The following is a 25,077-nucleotide window of genomic DNA, read 5'->3' as shown; positions in this document are numbered from 1 at the left end:
GGAGGTACATTCCTGCTTGTAAACACTTCCTGTGCGTGCCTATGACCGTCTGCCTGGTCAGTAGTTTCTGTTGCCATGGCAACTTAGGCTGGGTCACCCTGCTTGGCCCCGGATTGCTGCTTGCAGCTATATTTCACTTGTAAACTTTCACTTAAAACTTTCAGACAAAAATTCGAAATAGCACTAAGACACTACCACACTATTCAAATACACTCACCAAACAAATTCTCTGTCCTGCAAAATTTCACTAAACACTTGAGAAATTGTCCAGTTTGTTTCTGAAATGGTACGGAAGACTAGTTTAATTTCACACTCAAATGTCCATTATATTCTGATTTAAGGTATCTTTACCTTAAAATGTGTAACTGGCTGGTCGAACATTTGCTTATCCATGGAAATTCATTCTCCCATGCAATGTGGTATTTGCATTCATATTTTTGCCGTGTGGTATTGGGTTTAGTGGCCATGATGAATGACTGCTTGTAAAAAAAAATGTCGGACAGCCTGGGTGAATCCTACATTACGGAAGTGACTGTGGTTCTGTTCGTTGATTGGTTAAAAATCAGTTCACGTCAGCAGTGTTTCTCATACGATTCTGATTGGACATGATCGGGAGCATTTTTAACTTGGCGGTAGGGATTTCCCCAAACCGGGAGATTATCCAGTTTTTAATAAATACGACCGGGAGACGGAGGCTAAAATCGAGAGCCTCCCACCAAAATCGGGAGGGTTGGCAAGTGTGTGTGTGTGTGTGTGTGTGTGTATATATATATATATATATATATATATATATATATATATATATATATATATATATATTTTTTTTTTTTTTTTTTTAACCAATAAACATTGGTAACTATGAATAAAAAAAAGTATTTTACTTTTATGATGAATTACCTTTTTCAGTGGAATGGATTTGTATTCATCTCATTTGAAGTGTATTGTATGTAGTTTTTTTTTAATATTAATGTTTTTTTTTTTTTTTTACAATTCTAAAAACATTTCTGAAATTGACATCTCAGTAGGTGTAAAGTTATGACAGTTTCATGCTACATTGGATCTTATTGCTTTAAAAAAAATTTTCTTTTACTCTTTAGGAATACGTTGCAAGGTTTATGAAACTTGTGCTTTTTTTTTTTAACCAATAAACATTGGTAACTATGAATAAAAAAAGTATTTTACTTTTATGATGAATTACCTTTTTCAGTGGAATGGATTTGTATTCATCTCATTTGAAGTGTATTGTATGTGGTTTTTTTTTTTAATAATTTTTTTTTTTACAATTCTAAAAACACTTCTGAAATTGACATCTCAGTAGGTGTAAAGTTATGACAGTTTCATGCTACATTGGATCTTGTTGCTTTAAAAAATTTTTTTTCTTTTACTCTTTAGGAATACGTTGCAAGGTTTATGAAACTTGTGCTTTTTTTTTTTTAATTTTCAGCAGAACGTCTCCACAATTTAAACGCTGTTTCAGTCTTTTAATAAAAGTCATTTCCGGAGTTCCTTTCAACATGGATAACTCGATAATTACATTCTTTCATTCTGCAGCATTTAATGTTGTCTTGATGAAAGAAGGAAGTCATGAATAGATACTGTGACACTGATTAAACGATCCGAACAGTGAAAAACAGTGACACTTGGTTGTATTTTGACGAATCTTTCATCCTTTTGCAGCTCTGCTGTGGACGATCAGTGCCGTCTGAGGTTGTGGTCAGCTCTCGGACTGTGTGTATCATGTGGTGTCTCACATTGTGGGCCTACTCGCCATTAACACATGCTGTGATTGTGCAGGACTCTGGGGCTGCTCGTGAAGAGGCTGGAGAGGGGAGGAAAGGCCGAGCGCGAGGCTCTCTTTCAGGAAAACGACTGCATCGTGCGCATTAATAACGATGACCTGCGCAACATCCGATTCGAACAGTAAGCCTTTACTCCAGTGTGGGCTGGGTGAAGTTCTTCTCCTCTCTCCTATAAAGGCTGTTCCCTATAACGTCTCTCGACTCCTTTCTCTGTAACACCCTCTGCTGTGTTTCCTTTCAGGTTCTCGCACCTCCTTAGTGTCATCAGAGACCATCTTCTACTCCTCAGTCTTTGCGCTTTTTGTTTAACAGCGCCCTCTGTAATTATTGGCACCCCTTGTAAAGGGTTCGAGAGGGGGGGGAATATCCACCTTTTGGTAAAGTAGCTTCATTTTGCACTGAAAAATTTACTGGCAAAGTTAGGTTGTACAGTGTATTAAATTCAGGGGTGCCAATAATAGTGGCACGTGTGAATAAATTTTTCAATTAAAGTTTGGATTTTTCTCATTTGTTCAGTGTGACACGTGAAGCGACTTCACCAAAAGGTGGCTTTTCTTCTCACTTTTTTTTTTTAACGAATCTTTACAAGGGGTGCCAGTAATCATGAAGGTCATTGTACGTCTCTTTCTGTCTGTTCTTTCTCTCTGCACATGCACAGTGAGGTGTCAGATTTTAATTGTGTGGTGTACGTTTCGGTTCCCTGCTCTGTTAACCGTCAGTAATCTCACAGTGGAGGACTGTGCTCGGCTTTTTACCCACATACACACTACAAGGGCCACGCCTTCCCCTATCGATTTACTGCTCATCTTAATTTCTTAACATGCACTAGACATGTGAACACCCATGCAGACTTTTATCCACCATATACTGTATATTTATCCCCCTATATAATATATTCTCAACAAAAATAAAAACTTTACACTCGTTTCAAAGTCAATAATTTGAACATTTTGGAAAACAGGCTTGAAATAACGATTGTATTCAATTATCTTGTCATTAAAGATGCTATAGCATACAGATCATGTTTGTCATGGAATCGGTTCCACCGGAAATGCGACGACAATGTCCATGATCAAAAACTGTGAGTCACAACTTAATGAAATCATGTCAATATCGGGTGTGTCCTCCATGGGCGTTCACAACTGCGATACAACGTCTCCTCATGGATTGGATGATGCGTCTGAACACAGCTTGGGGAATGCGCCGCCATATTTGTACCAACATGGCACCAAGCTCCTGCAAGTTCTGTGGAGGGTTCCTTACGGTCGGCTGTGGTGCCAGTTTGATGGAGACGTGTCTGGAGATTATGAATGGTCTGTCGACTGCATCCCATAACCCTCGCAACGTCGGTGACGGATGTTCCCGTATTCAGCATGCCAATGGCACGTTCACGCTGAATGTTTGACAGTCGTGGCATTGCAAATTAACGAATAATTAACCATAAAACCTTGTTTTTCTGAGATGACACTCTACTCTGCTACCGTGAGATCAATTGCACGTGTATCAATAGGTCACGTCACTTGTGTCACGTGGAAACGTGATTTTAGCGTGCAGTGCTCTCGCACGTGCTACGTAGGCCCGACCAGTAGAATGAATGTGTGACGTAATGCCCTGGACAATGCATTTAACCATAATCACAACAAGAACTCTTTCAAGAAAAGTTTCTAAACACTATTTGAAAAATAATGAGTGTCAAGTTTTTATTATATCGACATGAGTGTTTTACTGGGAAATACACCACTCGTATTTTTCGTACGAGCTCCATCCGGGACGTGGAGAGCCAAAACCGTGACATCTTTAAATAACATTAGCCGTCTTTCTTCGTGGTATATCAGATATATTCCATTCAGCTACTCATCTTTGACTCGTTCACTATCATGCTAGCTGAATGGAATATATCTGATGTACCACGAAAAAAGACGGGCAATATTATTATTACTATTAATATGTCCACAAAATCTTCCATATTTAATTAAGCCATGTTTGTTTACAAATTTTCACTCGCGCGGAAGTTTTGCGTGTAATACGCATCTTATGGCGTTTTCAGTTCGCTGTGGCAGTTTACTGCAGGTGCCGCCCGCGAACAGAGAAATGCTTCTGCGCATGCCCAGCAGAAAACGTTCTCATTGGATGTTCGCATCAGCTCCGACGTGCGACATCATGTTGTCTTGACAACCATGCATATTCAGTGCTCATTATCCATTGCGTAGAGCAACGTAATACACGTAGGATGAGCGATATGCGAACAATATCGCATGCTATCGGACGAAATGAAGGAAACCCGCAAAAAGGGAATTAAACACGTTTTTATTCCGTCGAAAAAGTGTCCTGTATGGAGAATGATTTTCAGTATCCTCACTCGTGAGGAAATCGATGAGTTGTTTTGATAAATGTGTCAGAAAACAGAATCCAGGGACACATGTCTGCCCAGGGGCATTTTGAGTTATCGACAGATTCAGAAAGTACAGTTTCTAAGCTTTCCAATGATGCCTTCCATGTGGAGATCTGACAATATTTGAAGAATGTGTGGCCTTTTGAAAGTGTATACTTCTGAAAACAGAAAAGGGAGAAAATCGCCCTCAAAGTTTTCCATCTCATCTACTCTGGGTGCAGGGCGGGCACATAATGGTGCTCATTTGCATGATATTAAGGAAAGCCCTACCCCCTCCGAGCTAGCACGATGCTACTTTCATGTAAACAAAGATCACCACGTCAATTTTCCTTCCATGCAAAGTAGGCCCAACACAATTATGAAGTACAAAAATAAGTCCTAAAGTATACTTTAACGTTTTGTGGTTGAAAAATTACTCACACCGTAAGAAAGAAAGATAGCACGATGATGACACAACTAACACAACACTAGTTTCATGTAAAGCCTCGGTCACAATCGGCTGTACGGTACGCGCTCCTACAGCCGGTCTACATGCAAGAAACGCACGAGAGCGCGCGTGTGATGTGCTGATTTTCGAGCCGCAGACCGGCCGCAGAGGTTCTTTGTCATGTCAAACAAACTCTACGGGCGCTTACGTTTTTTTCAGGTTGCAAGACAAACTTACGGCCAACGCGCGTCTTTCTCTGTGAACAAAAAAAAAAAAAAAACTCAGCGATTTGGGAAACGCCAAAAATCACACGGCCAAAAAATCGTACGTCCGGTTGTGGCCTAGGCTTAACCAAACCACAACACTCTCCGTTACATGCAAAAATAACCACACAGCCTTAGATTAATAAACTTACCCCATCAGAAAGAGAAACGGCGCCTTGCACACACCAATGCCTCCGATGGAATGTAATCCTAGAACGGTCCGTGTATCATCCGATCATTCAAGTATTCCATTCAATCTGGAAAACGAGGTTGCGTTTTTTTTTTTTTTGCTAGAAATGGTGATCTCCGATATAAATACCGTGTGTCTGTTTGCTTCGTGGTGTTTCAGCTCCTCTGCGCTCTGTTTAGCTTCCTCATTCCATAGTGAAATTACACGCCTGTATGCAGGTTAAGTAGCCATGCGCTCAGCTCGTATCATACAGCTGATTCGCGAAAAAAAACCCCAAAAGACTTAAATCATCATGTGAATGGCCCATATGGTAATTTACCCACACCCCCCAGCAGGCTACAGTCCTGACAAAAACGAGACAATTTGCAACAAAAAATGTATGCTTTTCCAACAAAACAATCTATTATCTGAAATACTGATTGCATTCTTCAAGATCTCAACTTGCACATGATGGAAAAAAACAAAAATCACAAATTTCGAAAAAAAAAATGCTTCTTTTGCGATTATCTCGGATTCGTTTCGGCCGACATGTGTCCCTGGATTCGGTGAGGGGTCACAAATTTGGGTACTTTTTGTTTATGAACGTGTCCAGATAATAAGATGATCAGACGTTGGCCTGAAGATATGAAGATTTTATCTTCTCGTTTTAAAAAATTAGTATTTTTCATACGAAATAGATCACGGATCTGAGTGACATATTTCACTCCAGTGACGTCACTCCCGGTGTTTTCCCGCTGACTAGAGACGCATTGTCAAAATGGTGAACCAGTTCAAAATTAAAATTGTTTTGATTAACTTCAGCATTTTTTGTGAATCTGTCTATGTAATATAAAGAACATTACAAAGTGGCACGGAGATATGAAGTTTATCTTCTAGTGTTGAAAATATTCACCACTCGAAGATAAGAAAGAGAGGAAGAAAGCACAACTTTATTCATCACACACTTGTGAAATTCCTCTCTGCATTTCACCCATCTGAAGCAGTGAACACACACATGAGCAATGAGCACGCATACACATACCCAGAGCAGTGGGCAGCCATGCTAACAGCGCCCGGGGAGCAGCTGGGAGTTCGGTGCCTCGCTCAAGGGCACCTCAGCCCAAGGCTGTCCCATATTAACCTAACCACATGTCTTTGGACTGTGGGGGAAAACGGAGCACCCGGAGGAAACCCACACAGACACAGGGAGAACATGCAAACTCCACACAGAAACACTCGAACCCAGAACCTTCTTGCTGTGAGGCAACTGTGCTAACCACTACACCACCGTGCCACCCGAAAACTTCATATCTTTGTGCGACTGTGTAATACCGTACCTCTCTCTCAGTGGCGCCTCCAGAAATATTTCATAGGGGTGGCCAGATGGGGACACTTAAAATCTTGGGGTGGCACACCAAAACTAAAAGCCATAATTTCAGGATATCATTATACTGTTGTAGTAAACCGGCCAGTAGAAAAACGTAACTCAGTTATACATGTCAAAAAGCTGCTGTAACAGCACTATTTAGCACTTAAAAAGCACACGTTACGACGCATACTTCCCCCTCTTCTTTTACTAAAGAATATTTTGACTTCTTTACTTACTGGTAGTCTTCTCCGTCTTCTCTCTTAACTCCTTTTGGGGTCATTATTTACTTGTGTAGGTACAAGCGGCGGTCACGCGCACACGCTGAGCCGTTGCTGTAGGAGCGCGCAAAAGCGGTGGGGGGAGGGGCTGCTGCGAGTGAGGGAAGATGATCTTCCCTCACTCACCGAAGATCAAGAGCGTCTTGCCTGGCTGGCTGTGCATTTGGGATGAACTGCATAACTGAGGCTACTACAATCTATACTGGCCAGTGGGGTGGCCAGTAAATTTGTAGGGGTGGCCACAGCCCCCCCTGGCCACCCCCTGGTGGCGCCACTGCTCTCTCTCTATCTTTCTCTCTCTCTCTCTCTCTCTCTCTCTCTCTCTCTCTCACACACACATGCGACAATGTAACTGTAATGATTCACAACCAGTAAAACGACATAACAGTAAAACATTGACTAACTTGCTTATTACTTCCACAAACAAACCAAAAAACAAAAAAAAGTGTATGTAATCCTTTACTAGTACTGGGTTTTGCTCACCGTAGCAAAGCCACATATTGCATCCTGTGAAAATTTTGTGCAATGGACCTTAATGGCCTTAAATACACCACGTGGCCACTGTTACTCCTTCAGAGAAATGAAATGACATTTTGGAGCAGTCGTTCTAATGAGTCGGGTGTGAGGGGTCCAAACAGAAGTTCCGTTCTCCCTAGATCTTGAATCATCTCCTGTTCTTCTCTGGTTCCTCAGTGTCGGAGTGAGCGCTCTGGTCATGATGGCACTGTCCACATGATCAAGTACCAATGAAGTAATGGAGTCTAATACTCGTACAAAAACAACAGGTTTTCCCTGAATAGTACAGCTCAGTGAAACGGTTAACACACACGGAAACCCTCACAGAAAAATCTTTGCTTTTATTTCTGTTTTATTTCTCATCTTCAACATCATTTATCTAAAACCCGCCTGTCTCGAGCGTTCTGCCCCGGGTAAAGGGCCGACACAAATTACACACTAAATCTCCACCTGAGCGATTCTTTAGCTTCAGCCGTCTTTTCTCTCTGCAGCTCCCAGTAAACAGAGCGAGATGCTGATAACCCAGAGATCAGAAAAGAATAATCAGATTCTATCTCTGCTCCTTTTTCTTTTCACCGCCTCTGTCATTTTCTGACTAACTTCTTTCATCCCTTCATCTCTCTTTTCTGACTGGGTGGCATGCAGCGTTTCAATTCAGAGATATTCTAATCTTTATTGGATTGTTTTGCATGGATAAATATTTAGTGCTGCTTAATCTAACTCGGTGTAATGATGCATTGATGGAGTCGTTTATTATTCAATCAGAGGCGGGGAGCTGTGTGATTAGCTGCGTGCCACGGCTCTGCTCATTAACACACACACGGTCTCTCACACACACGTGCGTAGACACACACGTGCACACATACACATTGTTGTTTACTTGATTTTGGAAGGGTGAATTAGCATAAGAATGAATAGAGGTCTCGCGGTGAGGCTACATTACTCTCTAGATGCAGAGACTGAACTAAATGAAGAGCTTATTACAGAAGCTGCTCAGTGCCTGTCATATACACACACTGACATTCAGGCACGTGTGATGGTTTTCAGTGCTCTTTCATTCGCATAATCCTTTGTGCTCGCGTGTTTTATTGTGAAGGGGTGCGTCTTGTGTATCTAGGATCTTGACATTGTGGATTAAATTGTAAAAAGTCAGATTACCGCTCGTCATTGAAGCATGACAAAACTCTCACATGTAAAAGAAACATCCTAAATGGTTTGGCCATAATGTCTAGTCCGCGGTGTCATGTCTTACTCACCCTGTGTGTGTCGGTTAATTTACAAAGAAAATCCAAACCACAGGGCAGGCTGTGTTCACGGGGTGCAGTCATGCTCCAGCTTTCCACACGCCATTGTTTGATGGTTCTTGTACTTTGTCTAATTTTGCCTTAAAACCTAAAATCCAAACAGACACGATCGTCCTCCATATCGTTCTCTCAGGCATTCGTTTTCAGTAACTGATTCATGATAGTCAGTCTCACCATGGATCCAAAGCCTGTTCCAGGAAAACCGGGCACGAGGCAGGAAGACACCCTGGATGGGATGCCGGTCCACTGTAGAGCACCATATACACACACTCGCATCTAGGGGGAATTTAGAACGAGGCCGTCAATGACGGCGTAGCTCACTCTGGGCCCCGTCTAGTCCAGAAGGAACCATCTAAAGTGGGCCACCTTGCGCAATAAATGTTGCAAGCTATATACAAGCTATATCCACCCTAGGAATACCGACCTACTTGCCAGAAAGAATCCAAAACGGTGAGGAATTGACCAAGAAGAAGCGATTTTTGTTGACCTGCTCATTAAGGCTTAATTAGTCCATAACTTCATTAATAATTGTAATTTAGCAAATCTGAGTAGAAGTTATATGCACCCTAGGTACCCCTACCTTCATGCCAGAAAGAATCAAAATCGGTGAAGAACTGAGGGAGAAGAAGCGATTTGTGTGGAAACTGCTCATTAGGGCTTAATTACTCCATATCTTCATTATTAATTGCAATTATGCAAATTTGGGTAGAAGCCGTATGCACCCCAGGCAGACTGACCTTCCTGCCAAAAAGAATAAAAATCGGTGAAGAATTGAGAGAGAGAGAGAGAGAAGTGATTTTAGTGAAATGTGGACGACGCCAGATGGATGACGGACAACCCACGATGGTATCGGCTCGTCACCTGTTGAGCTAATAACCAGTTCACCTATTAATGTTTTTGGGAGATGGGAGGAAACTGGAGAACCTAGAGGAAAACCATATGGATATGTGGTGAACTGGAGACCTGGGAGCTGCGCTGCCCTGTGTGTTGTAGTGTTAGACATGCTGTCTCGGCTAGGATTTTTTTTTGGTTTGGTTTGACCGGGCACTGCCTGAACTGATAATCACATCAGTTTCTCTTTGGCTAATCAGACACAAGGTACGCCACCACTCTTGCCGGAGCAGTTGGATGTTAGGTGCCTTGCTCAAGGGCACTTCAGCCAGACCTGGGAATCGGACCAGCGACCTTTTGGTTCCAAAGCTGGTTCTCAAACCATTAGGCCATGGCTTCCCCCAAAGGCTGCAACACCTAAACAGTAGTGCAAAAGCTGGGCACTTATGGCCGAGCAACTAAAGGTGCCTCCTTGCGTTGATTGGTTGAATGTTGGTGGTCCATGTCATTTATTTTCCTCCCATTTACAAAACCTTGGGCTTCACACACACACAGAGAGAGAGAGAGTTTCTCCTCTGAGCAGATCTTTTCAACAACTGCCAGAAAGTGTACGAGCTACACGTCTTCAGAGACATAGTTTGTATTTGATTTTCCACACACTAGTTCAAACTGTGCATGCTCACTCTGTTCCATTTTGCTCTTGGTGCATTTCTATTTTCACGTTCTCTTCTTTCAAAAGTTCAAATGCTAAATAGTTGTGTCATCACCACTCACAGGTTTCTGAAGGTTACGGTTAGATTATATGCAGTGCCCTTGTTCTCTGCGTGGACACGGATATTGGCCTTGGTCTCTAATGCATCCCTGCTTACTCCCCAAGGCTTTGTGATTATGTAAATTGTAGATAATGTAATATGTGAATTAGCCCTGTTTCCAGCTGCAGCAACACAATTAGCCAGTGATTAGTAATGCTGATTTGCTGACCTTTGACTGTATCTTCCTCTTAACCAGACAAGTGTCTCCACTACAACAAAAAAGACTGTTTGCTGCAAATGTCTCTGACCTAATTGAAGGATTTGATCTATTTGTGTCCACATGGGTGCATAAGGAAATTTCACAGTATCTTTTTATTGATTTATCTCTTTTTCCCCCCCTATTTATTTACCTGTTTGTTTGTTTTTTTACTCCTCCAGAGCACAGAACTTATTCAGGCAGGCCATGCGTTCCCCATTCATCCTGTTCCATGTGGTTCCAGCAATGAGGAAAGTACAGTATGAACAGTTCTCCCAGAGTGAGCTGGGTGTACAGCCTGGCCTTGGCCCCAAACATCTCCCCCCTGACCCCAAACCCGGTCCCATTCCTAGCCGACTAACTCCTGAATCCAAACCTGGGGAAAGGGGTAGTGTGGTGGTTGGAGGCATTGATTACAGCCCTAAAAGACTGTCTAAGAGCGGCCCTCATCCTAACATTAATCATCAGACCCCGTCTTCCCAAATGGAGCAAAGCCAACCTTATCCTGGATCAGCGCCCATCATCAGTCCAGCCAGCAAGAGTACGCCCTCCACAGGCTTCACCAAAAAGATCGGCCGCAAGTTCAACGTCCAGCTCAGAAAAGGTGAGAGGAAAGAACCTGACATACAGTATAATCCATGATGTAGTGATCAGCAGGATGTATTTACAACCTTCTCACAACCATGGGTAGATATCCTGAAGATATTGAGAACCTGAAAAAGTGTGAAACTGAGAGATGGATTTGTGTCTTTAGATAATAGGATTTAAGATTTTGCATATGATTTATATTTTAAGCTCAGTTTTATGCAAGAACCATTTATACGTCCATCTCCGGTGGTTCTGTACAGAGTTGCTTCTAAAACAAGGCAATAAGAACGTACAGTAATCTCTTGTGGCCTGCAATGTTATGAATGAAGATGTGCATAGACTGTTTCAAACATAATACAGGCCCTAGTTCAAGGTTCATCTTGTCTCCTAAACAGCTGAAAACTGAAATGTGTAATGAGTTGATTTGCTAAATCACCCAGGTTAGAAATACAAAGCAGTGTCCACCTTTAATTTCATCTTACTACTTAGCAACGAACCATGCTGAGTACATAGAAGACAGCATTTAACTTGTTTTAGCATTATAATTAACAATGATTTGCCAAAGGCGAAGTGAATAATAATAACCGAGATGAAGTCAAGGTTATTATTTAAATAATATTGGCTGGCGTTGAGTGGTCTATCAGATATATTCCATTCAGCTAGCGTGATATTGAACGAGTCGAAGACGAGTAGCTGAATGGAATATATCTGATATACCATGAAAAAAAAGTCAGCCGTTGTTATTATTATTATTATATACACTCTCTCTTTTCCAGTTTTTCGATGTCTATTGGTTTGTTTTTCTCTTGCAAATATGCGTGAAGAATATCTAATGAAGTTTTGGTAGCCTTTCGGGTGTTAAACGCGTCTTTTTCTCTTTCCCGGCAAACAAAGGAACGCTTCTGCGCATGCGCAACAGGAAACTTTCTCGTTGGATATTCACATCAGCTCCGACATGTGACGTCATGTCTTGACAACCAGGCAGTATCATGAACCATATTCAACGTTTATTCTCCATCGGGTCGAGTGACGTAATGCACGCAGGATAAGCGACATGCTAACAATATTGCATGCTATCAAACCAAATGAATGAAGCCCTCTAGAAAGGATTAGAACACGTGTTTTTATCCTATCGAAAAAGTGTCCTGTATATGTAATAATCACCGATATTCACTGAGCCTGAGGCGGATAATTGTTTTAGTATAAAAAACACAGGCGAGGGGGCGTCGTGGCTCAGGTGGATAAGGCGCCATACCATAAATCCGGGGACCCGGGTTCGATTCCAGCCCGAGGTCATTTCCCGATCCCTCCCCGTCTCTCTCTCCCGCTCCTTTCCTGTCTCTACACTGTCCTATCCAATAATAAAGGTGAAAAAAGCCCCCCCCCCAAAAAAAAAAAACAACAGGCGATTATTTAAAAAAAAATTATATGAAAAACATATATTTCAAATTTCAAAAGCACCATGTAAATGTAATAAAGGCACGGTGCAGACTTATCACATAAAACGCTTTTCCCTGTGTCTGAAATCACTCACTCGTTCACGACTCCCTATATAGGGAATTACTATATAGAGGACTACATAGTGAGCTCATTGGTAAAATGAAAAAAAAAACGCTTCCGGACACTACTCCGTCGCGCTGGTATTTACGTCATTACTGTCGCACAATTAAAACGTGCCAGATCAGTCGGCTGGTGGGTTTCAAAATAATAAATACACGCATGCGTTTTTGTGATAAATCCATATTATACTGAGCGCATTTCCCACATTAATCAATACAAAGTAGCTGCATCTTTCAGTTCTTTTAAATCAAGCCTGAATACTTTCTTCTTTGTCGCTGCGTTTTATTAAATAAAATTTGAGACTTTTAATTTGATTTCTTTCAGCGCAACCGCAATGCATGATGGGATATCTTGCTTGGTTAGTGACCATCTAACCAAGTACGCTACTTTTCGTGGTGCATTGTGGGATACTTTGAGTGCACTATATAGGGTGTAAATAATCCTCACGAAGGTTTCGGACAGCACTACAAAATGGCGACCCCACTGTAGGGAGCGATTTCGGACCCGGGGCCGGTTTGAAAATCGATAAAATAAATAAATAAACTTTACCTTTGAATAGTTTTGGACCAAACTTTGTAGCATCTTTAGTGCTTTTAGGATCAGCATTTTCTTTCATCATTTGTAATTCTTCCTCGCTTACGGTGACAAAACGATCGGCCGGCATTTTACCGAGTCGCTCCAGGCAATTATCGAGAAATGGTCCGAATTTCTCGACCAATCGGCATGCAGGATTCTCTATAATCACCTTCATATTTAGACTAAAAGCACATATTTTCACCTTCCTGCTAAGAAACTCATTTTAACCCTTTGATGCAAAACATGGGTCAAAAGTGACCCGGCTGAGTTTTTATCTTCTATATATTTGCAATAAATTAATTCCATCATTCAGTATTCAAGGTATTCCTCCTCAATTAACTTGTTTTTGATCATCATACATCCTTATTTTATTTTTTCCTTTCTTACTTTTTGAATAAAACCCCTTTTTGTATCACTACCCTTCTAATGCACAACATGGGTCAAAAACAACCTGCATTCATTTTCCAGGTTATTTCATGTATGGCTGAGTGTTTCTATGATCTACTTTTGAAATAAATTCATTTTGTCATTTACTTTTCCAAATATGCAGTAAATATCTTGTTTTTGTTTCGCACAAATCATTTTTATTTTTCCTTTCTTAAGTTATGAACAAGCACAGCTTTTGTAATTCTACATCAAGTTTACACGCATGGGTCAGAACCGACCCGCATGCATTTACTCCAGCGTTTGGTGGGAACTGTGAATTGTGCTTGTGTCAGACATTTCACAGCTCAGCACAGCGCCCTTTGCCCATCTAATACATGCAAGTAATGTTTTTCAATTGTTCTAACATTACCTTAGAAAAAATGGATGATGTTTAGGTTCCCTTGAGAGTGAGTAGATTATTTGTCAGAAAGTTACAAGTAATTACTATTAGCTACCGAGCTGTTGACATATTCTACTTTAGTTAGCGAATTTTATTGTAGTTAATATTGTAGTTAATAAATAAATAACTGGCCCCATTCACTGCTAAAGTAATTACTTGAAACAAATTATTATTATAGTATTAAGACATTTAATTTTAAATCACACTTGGATGACCCATGCACTGCAAAACCCGATAAGGTCACCGAGCTCAAAAATTTTATTGAAACCGATTACGTAAAAATTTTTGAGGTAAGTAACTTAAATTTTTTAAGGTAAGATTTCTTAAAAATTACACTATAGTTACACTTAATTGTAATTTTTAAGAAATCTTACCTTAAAAAATTTAAGTTACTTACCTCAAAAATTTTAACGTAATCGGTTTCAATAAAATTTTTGAGCTCGGTGACCTTTATCGGGTTTTGCAGTGTGTGTAGTAATATAAAAGTATTTTTGTTCATAAAGTAGGAAAGAAAAAATGAAATTAATGATTTGTGGTAATTAAAAACAAGATATTTAAAGAACTCCTCCAGTGGAGGAGTTTAAGTATCTCGGGATCTTGTTCACAAGTGAGGGAAGGATGGAGCGTGAGAGCGACAGGCGGATCGGTGCAGCCTCCGCAGTGATGCGGTCGCTTTACCGGTCCGTCGTGGTGAAGAAGGAGCTGAGCCAAAAGGCGAAGCTCTCAATTTACCGGTCGATCTACGTTCCGACTCTCACCTATGGTCATGAGCTTTGGGTAATGACAGAAAGAACAAGATTGCGGATACAAGTGGCTGAAATGAGTTTCCTTCGCAGGGTGGCTGGGCGCACCTTAGAGATGGGGTGAGAAGCACAGTCACTCGGGAGGAGCTCGGAGTAGAGCCGCTGCTCCTCCACATCGAGAGGAATCAGCTGAGGTGGCTCGGGCATCTTTTTCAGATGCCTCCTGGACGCCTCCCTGGGGAGGTGTTCCAGGCATGTCCCCCCGGGAGGAGGCCCCGGGGAAGACCCAGGACACGCTGGAGGGACTATGTCTCTCGGCTGGCCTGGGAACGCCTCGGTGTTCTTCCTGAGGAGCTGGCCGAGGTGTCTGGGGAAAGGGAAGTTTGGGCTTCCATGCTTAGACTGCTGCCTCCGCGACCCGGTCCCGGATAAAGCGGAAGAAGACGAGACGAGATATTTAAAGAATACTTGGAATATTCAATCATAAAATTACCTGGAAAATGAATGCGGGTCATTTTTGACCCATGTTGTGCATTAGAAGGGGTGTGCATATGTTTTGCATCAAAGGGTTAAACATCGAAACTATGATAAGCTTACACCATTTCACTGGTGTGCACACTACTTATCAACAAAGTAATGATGCGCATTGGGTAGTCACTTCTGGTCAACATTTGAGGTTAGCAGAAAAAATGTGTTCTCATGTCCTTGTTCAAATGGGACAGTCAGTCATTTGTTGTTTTGCATACATTTTGGAAGATCATTTTGTTTTGATGGGTCTAAAAAAGCTGGATATTTGGAGTAACAAGTTATTTTTTTTTAAACCTCATTTAAAAATTCTGTTTGTAGTCTTGAAACAGATTTCTTTGAGTGGTTTCACATTAATTGTTTAACAACAGCAATTTTTTTTTTCCTCGCTATCTGATATCTTAGTGCTATGGTGGGTCCAACTGTAGGTCATGTGACCCTAAATTTATGCGCAACAGCTGCCATGTACATACCATAATGCATGGAAAATGATCGCTCCTGACTTGCGTCGATTATTGTTCACTGTGTGAAGCAGTGCCTTTGAAGCCGTCTCCAATTTCACCTGCTATTAATGGCTGATGATATCTGTGCTGTCAGCGCAGGGATTGTCTCTATGTAACTAATATAATTTGCACTTCAAAGCGCTATAGTCGCCGCAGTGAGAGATTGTGAAGCTCGTGCTTTCCGTCAGCCTGACCTGCTGCTCCAAATCCTGCACGGCAAACTTATCGCAGCATTTCACGCTGCCTGGAAGCCTCACGTGGCCATCAGAGCGTCAGCGTGAAGACAGTTCATTTTTAACACGCTTTCAATTATTTGTACAAATAACCGCGACGACACATTGTGTTGTCTTTTAACGTTGAGCCTGACACGTCACTCCTGGCAGGTTTAAAACAGATGGCAGATCCAGACTGAAAGCTTAAGACCCCGCCCAGTATAATTCTCATATGCTGTGATCCAGCGTGTTTGAATAAAAGGGAAGATAAAAAGGCCTTCACGTTAGCAGGTTGGAAGCACAGTAAGAGAGGAGAGTAGCGGAGACGCAATTACTCCCCTGACAACAAACAAACAATCCCTGACAACCTGTCCCACTGGGAAAAATATTCCGAGGGCGCACACATTGGCTGCTTTAATTGAAAAGACAGCTGCAGGCAGAGAGGGCACTGTTAGCTTTAGCTACAATTAGGATAGACACTTGTCATGCACTGCCCTGTGTGGTAAATGGAAATAGCACAATTTTTGGTGTTTTTGTACTCGGTTGTGTGTGTTTCCTTTTACTTTTCCCCCGATTGTGTGTGTACACTCCACGATTAGTGACTTAAAATACTTGAAGCGTTGCTTGATTAGTAAATACCGTAATACCCGAGTAAACTATGACTTCACATTTCTCATCTGTGAAAGAATGGTCACAATATACGTGGCATTTTCTGTTTGTTAGCTAGGCCACGTGGCTAATATTTACACTACCGTTCAAAAGTTTGGGGTCACTTTGAAATGTCCTTATTTTTGAAAGAAAAGCACTGTTCTTTTCAATGAAGATCACTTTAAACTAATCAGAAATCCACTCTATACATTGCTAATGTGGTAAATGACTATTCTAGCTGCAAATGTCTGGTTTTTGGTGCAATATCTCCATAGGTGTATAGAGGCCCATTTCCAGCAACTCTCACTCCAGTGTTCTAATGGTACAATGTGTTTGCTCATTGCCTCAGAAGGCTAATGGATGATTAGAAAACCCTTGTACAATCATGTTAGCACAGCTGAAAACAGTTGAGCTCTTTAGAGAAGCTATAAAACTGACCTTCCTTTGACCAGATTGAGTTTCTGGAGCATCACATTTGTGGGGTCGATTAAATGCTCAAAATGGCCAGAAAAATGTCTCGACTATATTTTCTATTCATTTTACAACTTATGGTGGTAAATAAAAGTGTGACTTTTCATGGAAAACACAAAATTGTCTGGGTGACCCCAAACTTTTGAACGGTAGTGTATTTATATCGATTATTCCACGAAATCAAGTCTTTCATGAGCTTATAGCGTCTGTAAGCCATGCACGACAAGATTGAGTAGAATAACTGTTTTATTCCATCCACATTCACTGGATTTTGAGAAACAGCATTTTTATTTGATAAATAAAAACTTGACGCAAAACGTCCGACAAAATCATTTCCGCTTAGGAGGACTTCTTAAAAACCTATGGCCGGCTGCACGAGTTGACATCGGCGTTGTGTTTTTTGTAGAAAGTTCCAACTTGCGGTCGTGCCGACTATAGAATAGCTTTAGACATTTGTTTAATTCTAGCTTGGACGTTTCAGTGATGTCATTTTCAAACTTCTGTGAGCTTTTGAACCAGTCTTAAAAAAAAAAAAAAAATTCAACAAGTTTTAATGCTTAAAGATGAAGAATGTAAATAAATCAGCGAAATGAAAGTAACATCTCATTATCTCTAGCCGCTTTATCCTGTTCTACAGGGTCGCAGGCAAGCTGGAGCCTATCCCAGCTGACTACGGGCGAAAGGCGGGGTACACCCCGGACAAGTCGCCAGGTCATCACAGGGCTGACACATAGACACACACAACCATTCACATTCACACCTACGGTCAATTTAGAGTCACCAGTTAGCCTAACCTGCATGTCTTTGGACTGTGGGGGAAACCGGAGCACCCGGAGGAAACCCACGCGGACACGGGGAGAACATGCAAACTCTGCACAGAAAGGCCCTCGCCGGCCACGGGGCTCGAACCCGGACCTTCTTGCTGTGAGGCGACAGCGCTAACCACTACACCACCGTGCCGCCAATGAAAGTAACAGCTTGTGAAAAATGTGATGATTAATAATGATTCTTGATAGATTAAAAAAAAAAAAAGATATGTTCTTACCATCAAATACTTTGATTCCATATTGCATGTTGCTTTTTTTGGGATTTTGTTTTCGAGTAGTTTTTATTTCGTCCTCGGTTGGTTCAGGAACACACTCTGCCATTTTGTTTTTCTCTACTCACGGTATATGAGCTGATAGCTTAGTAGTAGAGTAGCCAATCAGAGCGCACGATCGCTCATATCCAGTGAATGTGGCTAAGATAATAGCTGTGAGTATTTCATCTCCAGTTGACTGCAACATTATTACAAGTTTAATATGAAGACCCATTTTACTCCATGGGTGAAGGATAGCGTATGCTTCCTCTGAGACACCTGAAACCAGTCACTGTGTCTTTTCAGACTGTTGCTCATGCTACGTCACGGGGCAGCCGAACACTTGGACGAAAGCATGGTTTGCCCTCTTCCACATACATCAGTTTGCAGACAGCCACGATTGGCTGTTCTGTTGCTGATGGACGGGAAAGTGATGTCTTCGTTCCCACACAGAAAGCACTCTTGGACTCCAGAGCATGGATGACTGTGGCGTTGTTGGGGTTTGGGAACGTGTCATTCCCTGAGGTTGATACCTATTATTTTTAACGCAAGGGGTGAGGGGAAAAAACCCAGACAAAACCTTTAATATGCAGGCAGTGATGTCCTGCTTTTTCTGAGTCATTGTTTCTTCCATAAATGAATCATAGTTGTTGTTCTTCCAGACCTCTCAGAAGAAAACGTGAATGATTTCCCTGGATGCTTCTTGCTTAAACTGGGACCCACATGCCATCGTGTCCTCCTCGTTTCATCCCAGTGATTTAAACTGAAGTTAGCGAGAGAGTGCGTATGGCGGCGTGCCTGTTGGCATGTCCGTTCCTGACGCAGCAGATGCTGAGGGCTGGTGATTTGGCGCGAGGCTTTATCAGAGCTGGCGGGAGGTGCTGAAGGCAGCTCGAACAAGAGAGGGCCGTGTTGCGGGCTAATCTGAGGGAGGCATCTCACGCCAAGTCGAGCTAAACGAGCGGTACAAAACTCTCCCCTTCTACTAGCCCGACAGAAAACAGCTGCAGTTACGCAATCCTCTCATTTATAGTAGAGATTGTGAGATTGACCCTGTGAGTGCAGGCCTGAGCCTCGTATAAACTCGACAGTGTGCCAGCTTTGACCTAGTTCTGCTCTAGTGGATCTCCTGCCGGCTGCGCCTTTATTTACAGTCTAACCAACAGCAGAGCTTTCACCATTCTGGGAGAATTACCGTACACTTGGTCTTTTTTTTCCATGTCAGCTCAGCTTTTAGTGTTTTGTTTTTTGAATTCCAGTTTTACGGCCTACGGTCCTGGTCAAATTTCTGATGCGAGCCGGGTTTCTTTTTCCTCCAAGGCTACTTTCTGGAAGGTCATCTGAGATGGCTAATTTGGGCTTTTTCAAAACCGGACTCATTTTAGTGATTTATTTTTAATGATATTTTTCCTGTTGTAAAACTGCATTTATAATGGCTAGGGCCCTAAATCTCTCTCTCTCTCTCACTTTATTCTTCTTCTGTCTCTATTAGTCAGTATGTCCTAATCAAATAATGGACTATGCGGAACCCAATTTTCACCTTGGTCTTAACAGCCCTTTTTGCCTCACGACCAGAAGTTAATAAGATTGTTTAAAATCAGGACTCTTTTTGCCAAACTCGGACAATAAAACATCATTTCTCCATCATTTTGCATTCTCATTACCAAGACAGAAAAGCAAGCGAAGACATCAGTGATTAATTAGCCAGCTGTTCGAGAGGCATCTCCGTAATTACCTGATTGAGCACCATTAGCGCTAGACTCTCCTAATGTCCTAAGAGTTGGAAAAAGGACATTGGATTATCTCTAATAACCCCTCAGGCCAATGTTGTTGACTCTGATTGCCTCTCCTTCACAACAGAATGTCTAAAATTAGACCCATAAACGGCAAAAATGGATCAGAATGAGCCCGCTGTACGTTTTAGTGCTGCATGTTTACTCTTCCCCTGGGTTGAGGAGTCCAAGAGCAGTGCTTTCTGAGTGGCCCAAATAGTGAATAAGCCTGACTTGATGGCTATAAATGTGTCTTAAAATGAAGATGCACGTATCCCGGTGCACCTATCGCTATTTGCATCGTCTCCCTTGCCCGTCTGCGCTCTCTGAGTAATGCAGGGCCGCTCTGGTGATAAGGTCAGCGCCGCGTACCCTCCCCAATCCGACCTGCTCTATAGCGCTCTCCGGCTTCACTCAGTCGACCCATTTATATTAATTTGCCTCTCCCAAAAAGGTCGCTTTGTGGACGGTGAGCAAATTGCTTTAGAGACCCCATGCTTGAACCCTTAACAACATTTCCCTAGGATTTAGTAGCATCTGTGGCAAGCTGTAAAGCTCAATTTGCCTGATGCTTCAGTGCATCAAGCACTATCAAAAAAGCCTGCATTACCTTGGCCTTGTAACGAGTGGCTCGGACTTCCAGTGCTAGACTCGTCTGACTCGGATACTTAAATATACACTGTCACGACCCTGTTATACTCGTAAGCGCCTCCCGTTTTAGCTCTTTAGACCGAGCTAAATTTGCCTCAAACATTTAATTAGGGTTTGTAGTTTGGTGGTGTGTTTAGGCTGTTGTATATTTTGATATGTATATTTACATGTGGTCAGTCATGCACTAATGGAGCGCACAGCAACCTGCCCTTTTTTTTTTTCCCTCCTCCACTTGCCTGAAGGTTTTGAAAATAGCCCAGCTGATGGACTCTGATTGGTTATTAGATACAGTAGCTTTTAGGCTTTAGCTTAGGCTGTAATTTTACTGCGGCCAGTATAATGCCTTTGACAGTGGTTGTAGTCTGCAAGGTGGTGTTTACATTAGACCGTATCCGTATCGTTTTCGTTGCAGATGCACTGTCCGTGCACATTAAAACGCCGGGAAACGACTCCACAGGCGGAACAGTTTGAATCCGCCAGGGCCCACGTATTCAACCCAGTACGTATCTGATCCGGTGCTGTGTAAACATTGAGGAACGAGGATACGCAGTGCTGAGCTCTAGCTGACGTCGTCATTGGACAACGTCACTGTGACATCCACCTTCCTGATTCGCTGGCGTTGGTCATGCCACGTTGGTCATGTGAATGAGCAATACAGGAAGTGTGTTGAGGAAGTCATTAAGTGAATGAGCAATACAGGAAGTGTGTTGGTTACCGTAGCACTAAATAGTCTTGTTGTAATCGCAAAAAACGGCCGTTCTGCGAGGTGAAGAGTGTACCGAACACTGTTAGATCCTTCTAGCATAAACACGAAGGCCATACACGGTGTAAAAAAGGCGTCATTGTAGTACCAGTACCGCCGATAACAGACTGGCATACTTCATTTTTTACAACGACATCCTTCCACTTGCAAGTGGTGAGTGACTTGCGCATGCCCGATATGCACTGGGATCATGTGACGTGCCGTCTAATTAGTCATGTGATTAGCGTATCCGTGTATTGGCGTTGCTGTGTGCACGGGGAACGGTTTTGTTGCAGGCACAGAAATTTTGTGTGTGTACGCGAACCATTTTAAAAACGTTAATTTGATGATCCGCTGATTCGAAATAATGTAAACAGGGCCTAAGTCATAGAGCATTTGCACGTGTGCTCATGACCGTGGGTGTGTCTATATTAATGTGCTCTCAAGGAATATTTGAAAAGCAGGATACTGACGATCAAATTTTAGAAAGCGAGGCATGAATTTATACGTCCATCAATTACACTGCTACCAAGTTACAGTAGATTGTTGTTGTTTTAAAGGGATCCTCCAGCAGATTTATTCTCAAACTTTTTTTTTTAAGTAAAAGTAGTCGCGGATTTCAAAAATCAAACTTTCATTTTCGGAGACCAAACAGCGTTCGAGAAAATGAATTTTGTTTAAAATCTCGGATGGGCTTCCTGCGGTGGTGACGTATGCGATGACATCAGGTAGTGGTCGCTTGGAACAACTCAGCTGTTTATATTCTCTGTTTGCATCGTAGTTTTACAAGTATTTTACTGAATCTATCAGTTTTTAAATAAGTATGCCTCATTGTGTACCGCGAGTTGGCCTAGTGGTTAGCGTGTCCGCCTCTCGATCGGGCGATCGCGAGTTCTGCTCACGGTTGGATCAGACCAAAGACCATCATAAAAATGGTACCTACTGCCGTGGCAAGGCACGCTGCAACACAGACACGAGTGGGGAGTCAAACTCTTGCGGTTACAGTGGCATGCAAAAGTTTGGGCACCCTTGCTGAAAATGCCTGTTACTGTGAATGGTTAAGTGAGCAGAAGATGAACTGATCACCAAAAGGCATAAAGGTAAAGACGACACATTTCTTTTCAGTGTTTTCTGCAAGTATTATTTTTGTTTTGTACAATTGGAGAGTGAAAAAAGAAAAGGAACGCCATGTGAAAGTTTGGGCGCCCCAATACATTTGAGTTCTCAGGTAACTTTTACCAAGGTTCCAGACCTTAATTAGCTTATTGAGCTGTGGCTTGTTCAAATTCTTCGTTAGGAAAGGTCAGATGATGCAGATTTCAAAGCTGTATAAATTCTCTGACTCCTCAAACTTGTCCCTAAAATCAACAGCCATGGGCTCCTCTAAGCAACTCCCTCGCATTCTGAATAATAAAATAATTGATGCTCACAAAGCAGGAGAAGGCTACAAGAACGTAGCAAAGTGTTTTCAGGTAGCTGTTTCCTCAGATCGTAATGTTATTAAGAAATGGCAGTTAACAGAAACAGTGGAGATCAAGGTGAGGTCTGGAAGATGAAGAAAACTTTCTGAAAGAACTGCTCGTTGGATTGCTAGAAAGGCAAATAAAACCCTGTTTGACTGCAAAAGACCTTCAGAAAGATTTAGCAGACGCTGGAATGGTGGTGCGCTGTTCTACTATGCAGCGACACCTGAACAAATATGACCTTCATGGAAGAGTCGTCAGAAGAAAACCGTTCCTGCATCCTAGCCACAAAATTCAGCCTCTGAAGTTTGCAAATGAGCATCTAAATAAGCCTGATGCATTTTGGAAACAAGTCCTGTGGACTGATGAAATCAAAATAGAACTTTTTGGCCACAATGTGCAAAGGTATGTTTGGAGACAAAAGGGTGCCAAATTCCAGGAAAAGAACACCTCTCCAACTCTGAAACATGGATGTGGATCGATCATGCTTTGGGGTTGTGTTGCAGCCAGTGGCACAGGGCACATTTCATTGGTCGAGGGAAGCATGGATTCGAATAAATACCAGCAAACTCTGGAAGCAAACATCACACCATCTGTAAAAAAGTTGAAGTTAAAAAGAGGACGGGTCCTACAATAAGACGGTGATCCAAAACACACCTCAAAATCTACAATGGAATACCTCAAGAAGCACAAGCTGAAGGTTTTGCCCTGGCCCTCACAGTCCCCTGACCTAAACATCATTGAAAACCTGTGGATAGATCTCAAAAGAGCAGTGCATGCAAGACAGCCCAAGAAACTTGTAGAACTGGAAGCCTTTTGCAAGGACGAATGTGTGAAAATCCCCCAGGTAAGAACTGAAAGACTATTAGCTGGCTACAAAAAGTGTTCACAAGCTGTGATACTTGCCAAAGGGGGTGTTACAAAGTACTAACCATTCAGGGTGCCCAAACTTTTGCTTTGGGTCCTTTTCCTTTTTTGTAATTTTGAAAATGTAAAAGATGAAAATAAATATTTTTTGCTTAAAATATAAAGGGAATGAGTCATCTTTACCTTTATGCCTTTTGGAGATCGTTTCATCTTCAACTTGCTTAACTGTTCACAGTAACAGCAATTTTGACCAGGGGTGCCCAAACTTTTGCATACCACTGTACTAGCCCCCCACTGTAACCCTAGCTATGTAATAGGCGAGAGGCCGAGGGCTACAGAAACGGAGATCGGCGCCGCCTATGTGCCACATGGCGTGGGAAGGACTTTGATTTTTGATTTGATTGTGCAGCATATAAATGCCACAGTGATGCTAAAAAGAAAGCACAAGCTGGAACCAGACTGCATTTCCGCAGAGAAAATGCAAAGTGTGCTTGCTCAGCTGTAGCAGAGGCTCACCGACAGAAACTGGATCAGACACGAGACCTCGCGCTGCAAAATCTTTTTTTACATGATCTACATGGTGCTGGGTCGATTAACAGAGAGTGTGGCATGGTTTAAAACAGAGATTTGAGAGCGTGAAGTGTCGTGTCGCGCTGCGAGCAGAGCCATTTTAAACTGAGATTTTAGAGTGCGTAGCCATGCACACGACACACTTTGCCACACACACTTTCTGTAGATTATCTGAAAAAAAGATTTTACAGCGCAAGGTCTCGTGTCTGATCCAGTTTCTGTCGGTGAGCCTCTGCTACAGCTGAGCAAGCACACTTTGCATTTTCTCTGCGGAAATGCAGTCTGGTTCCAGCTTGTGCTTTCTTTTTAGCGTCATTGTGGCATTTATATGCTCCACAATGTGAGGCATACTTATTTAAAAACTGATAAATTCAGTAAAAATGCTTATAAAACTAGCGAAACTATTGATGTCAACGGAGAATATAAACAGCCGGGTTGCTCCAAGCGACCTGATGTCATCGCGTACGTCACTGCCACAGGAAGCCCATCCGAGATTTTAAAGAAAATTAATTTTTCTCAAACGCTATTTGGTCACCAAAAATGAAAGTGATTTTTGAAATCTGCGACTACTTTTACTGAAAATAAGTTCGAGAATGAATCCGCTGGAGGATCCCTTTAACCCCTTCAATGCCCTTGCAGGGATGCAAACGGCGCGCCTTTTGGCGGATGCCGCCTTTTTCACGGCTGAATCGCGCAGATCCAATTTTTTTTTTTAGGGGGGGTGTTGGAGTGTCTGATTATAATTTCAAAGTAAATTCTGTATTAAAATTACTAAATAAGCAAATGCTGTTACAGTCCATGAAACATAGGAAGTATAAGTATGAGAAGAAAACAGTAAATCAGAAAGCTGCCCCCCCCCAAAAAAATCGGATCTGCGCAATTCAGCCGTGAAAAAGGCGGCATCCGCCAAAAGGCTCACCGTTTGC

At 42.2% G+C, this 25,077-nt stretch overlaps 1 protein-coding gene across 5 annotated transcripts in view; it reads left to right on the top strand.

Moving 5' to 3' along the window:
• pard3aa (par-3 family cell polarity regulator alpha, a) overlaps window positions 1-25,077 on the top strand; it is a 1,023,559-nt gene that overhangs the window by 555,968 nt on the left and 442,514 nt on the right. For all 5 annotated transcript variants that reach the window (XM_060922480.1, XM_060922479.1, XM_060922478.1 and 2 more), the window contains 2 exons: window positions 1,795-1,920; window positions 10,539-10,960. In XM_060922480.1, coding sequence (XP_060778463.1) covers window positions 1,795-1,920; window positions 10,539-10,960 — 548 coding nt within the window. The remainder of the gene's footprint in view (window positions 1-1,794; window positions 1,921-10,538; window positions 10,961-25,077) is intronic.

The sequence above is a fragment of the Neoarius graeffei genome, chromosome 5, assembly GCF_027579695.1.
Source record: "Neoarius graeffei isolate fNeoGra1 chromosome 5, fNeoGra1.pri, whole genome shotgun sequence".
NCBI lineage: Eukaryota > Metazoa > Chordata > Actinopteri > Siluriformes > Ariidae > Neoarius > Neoarius graeffei.
The sequence above is the reverse complement of the archived record's forward strand: the minus strand, read 5'-3'. Positions and strand labels throughout refer to the sequence as shown.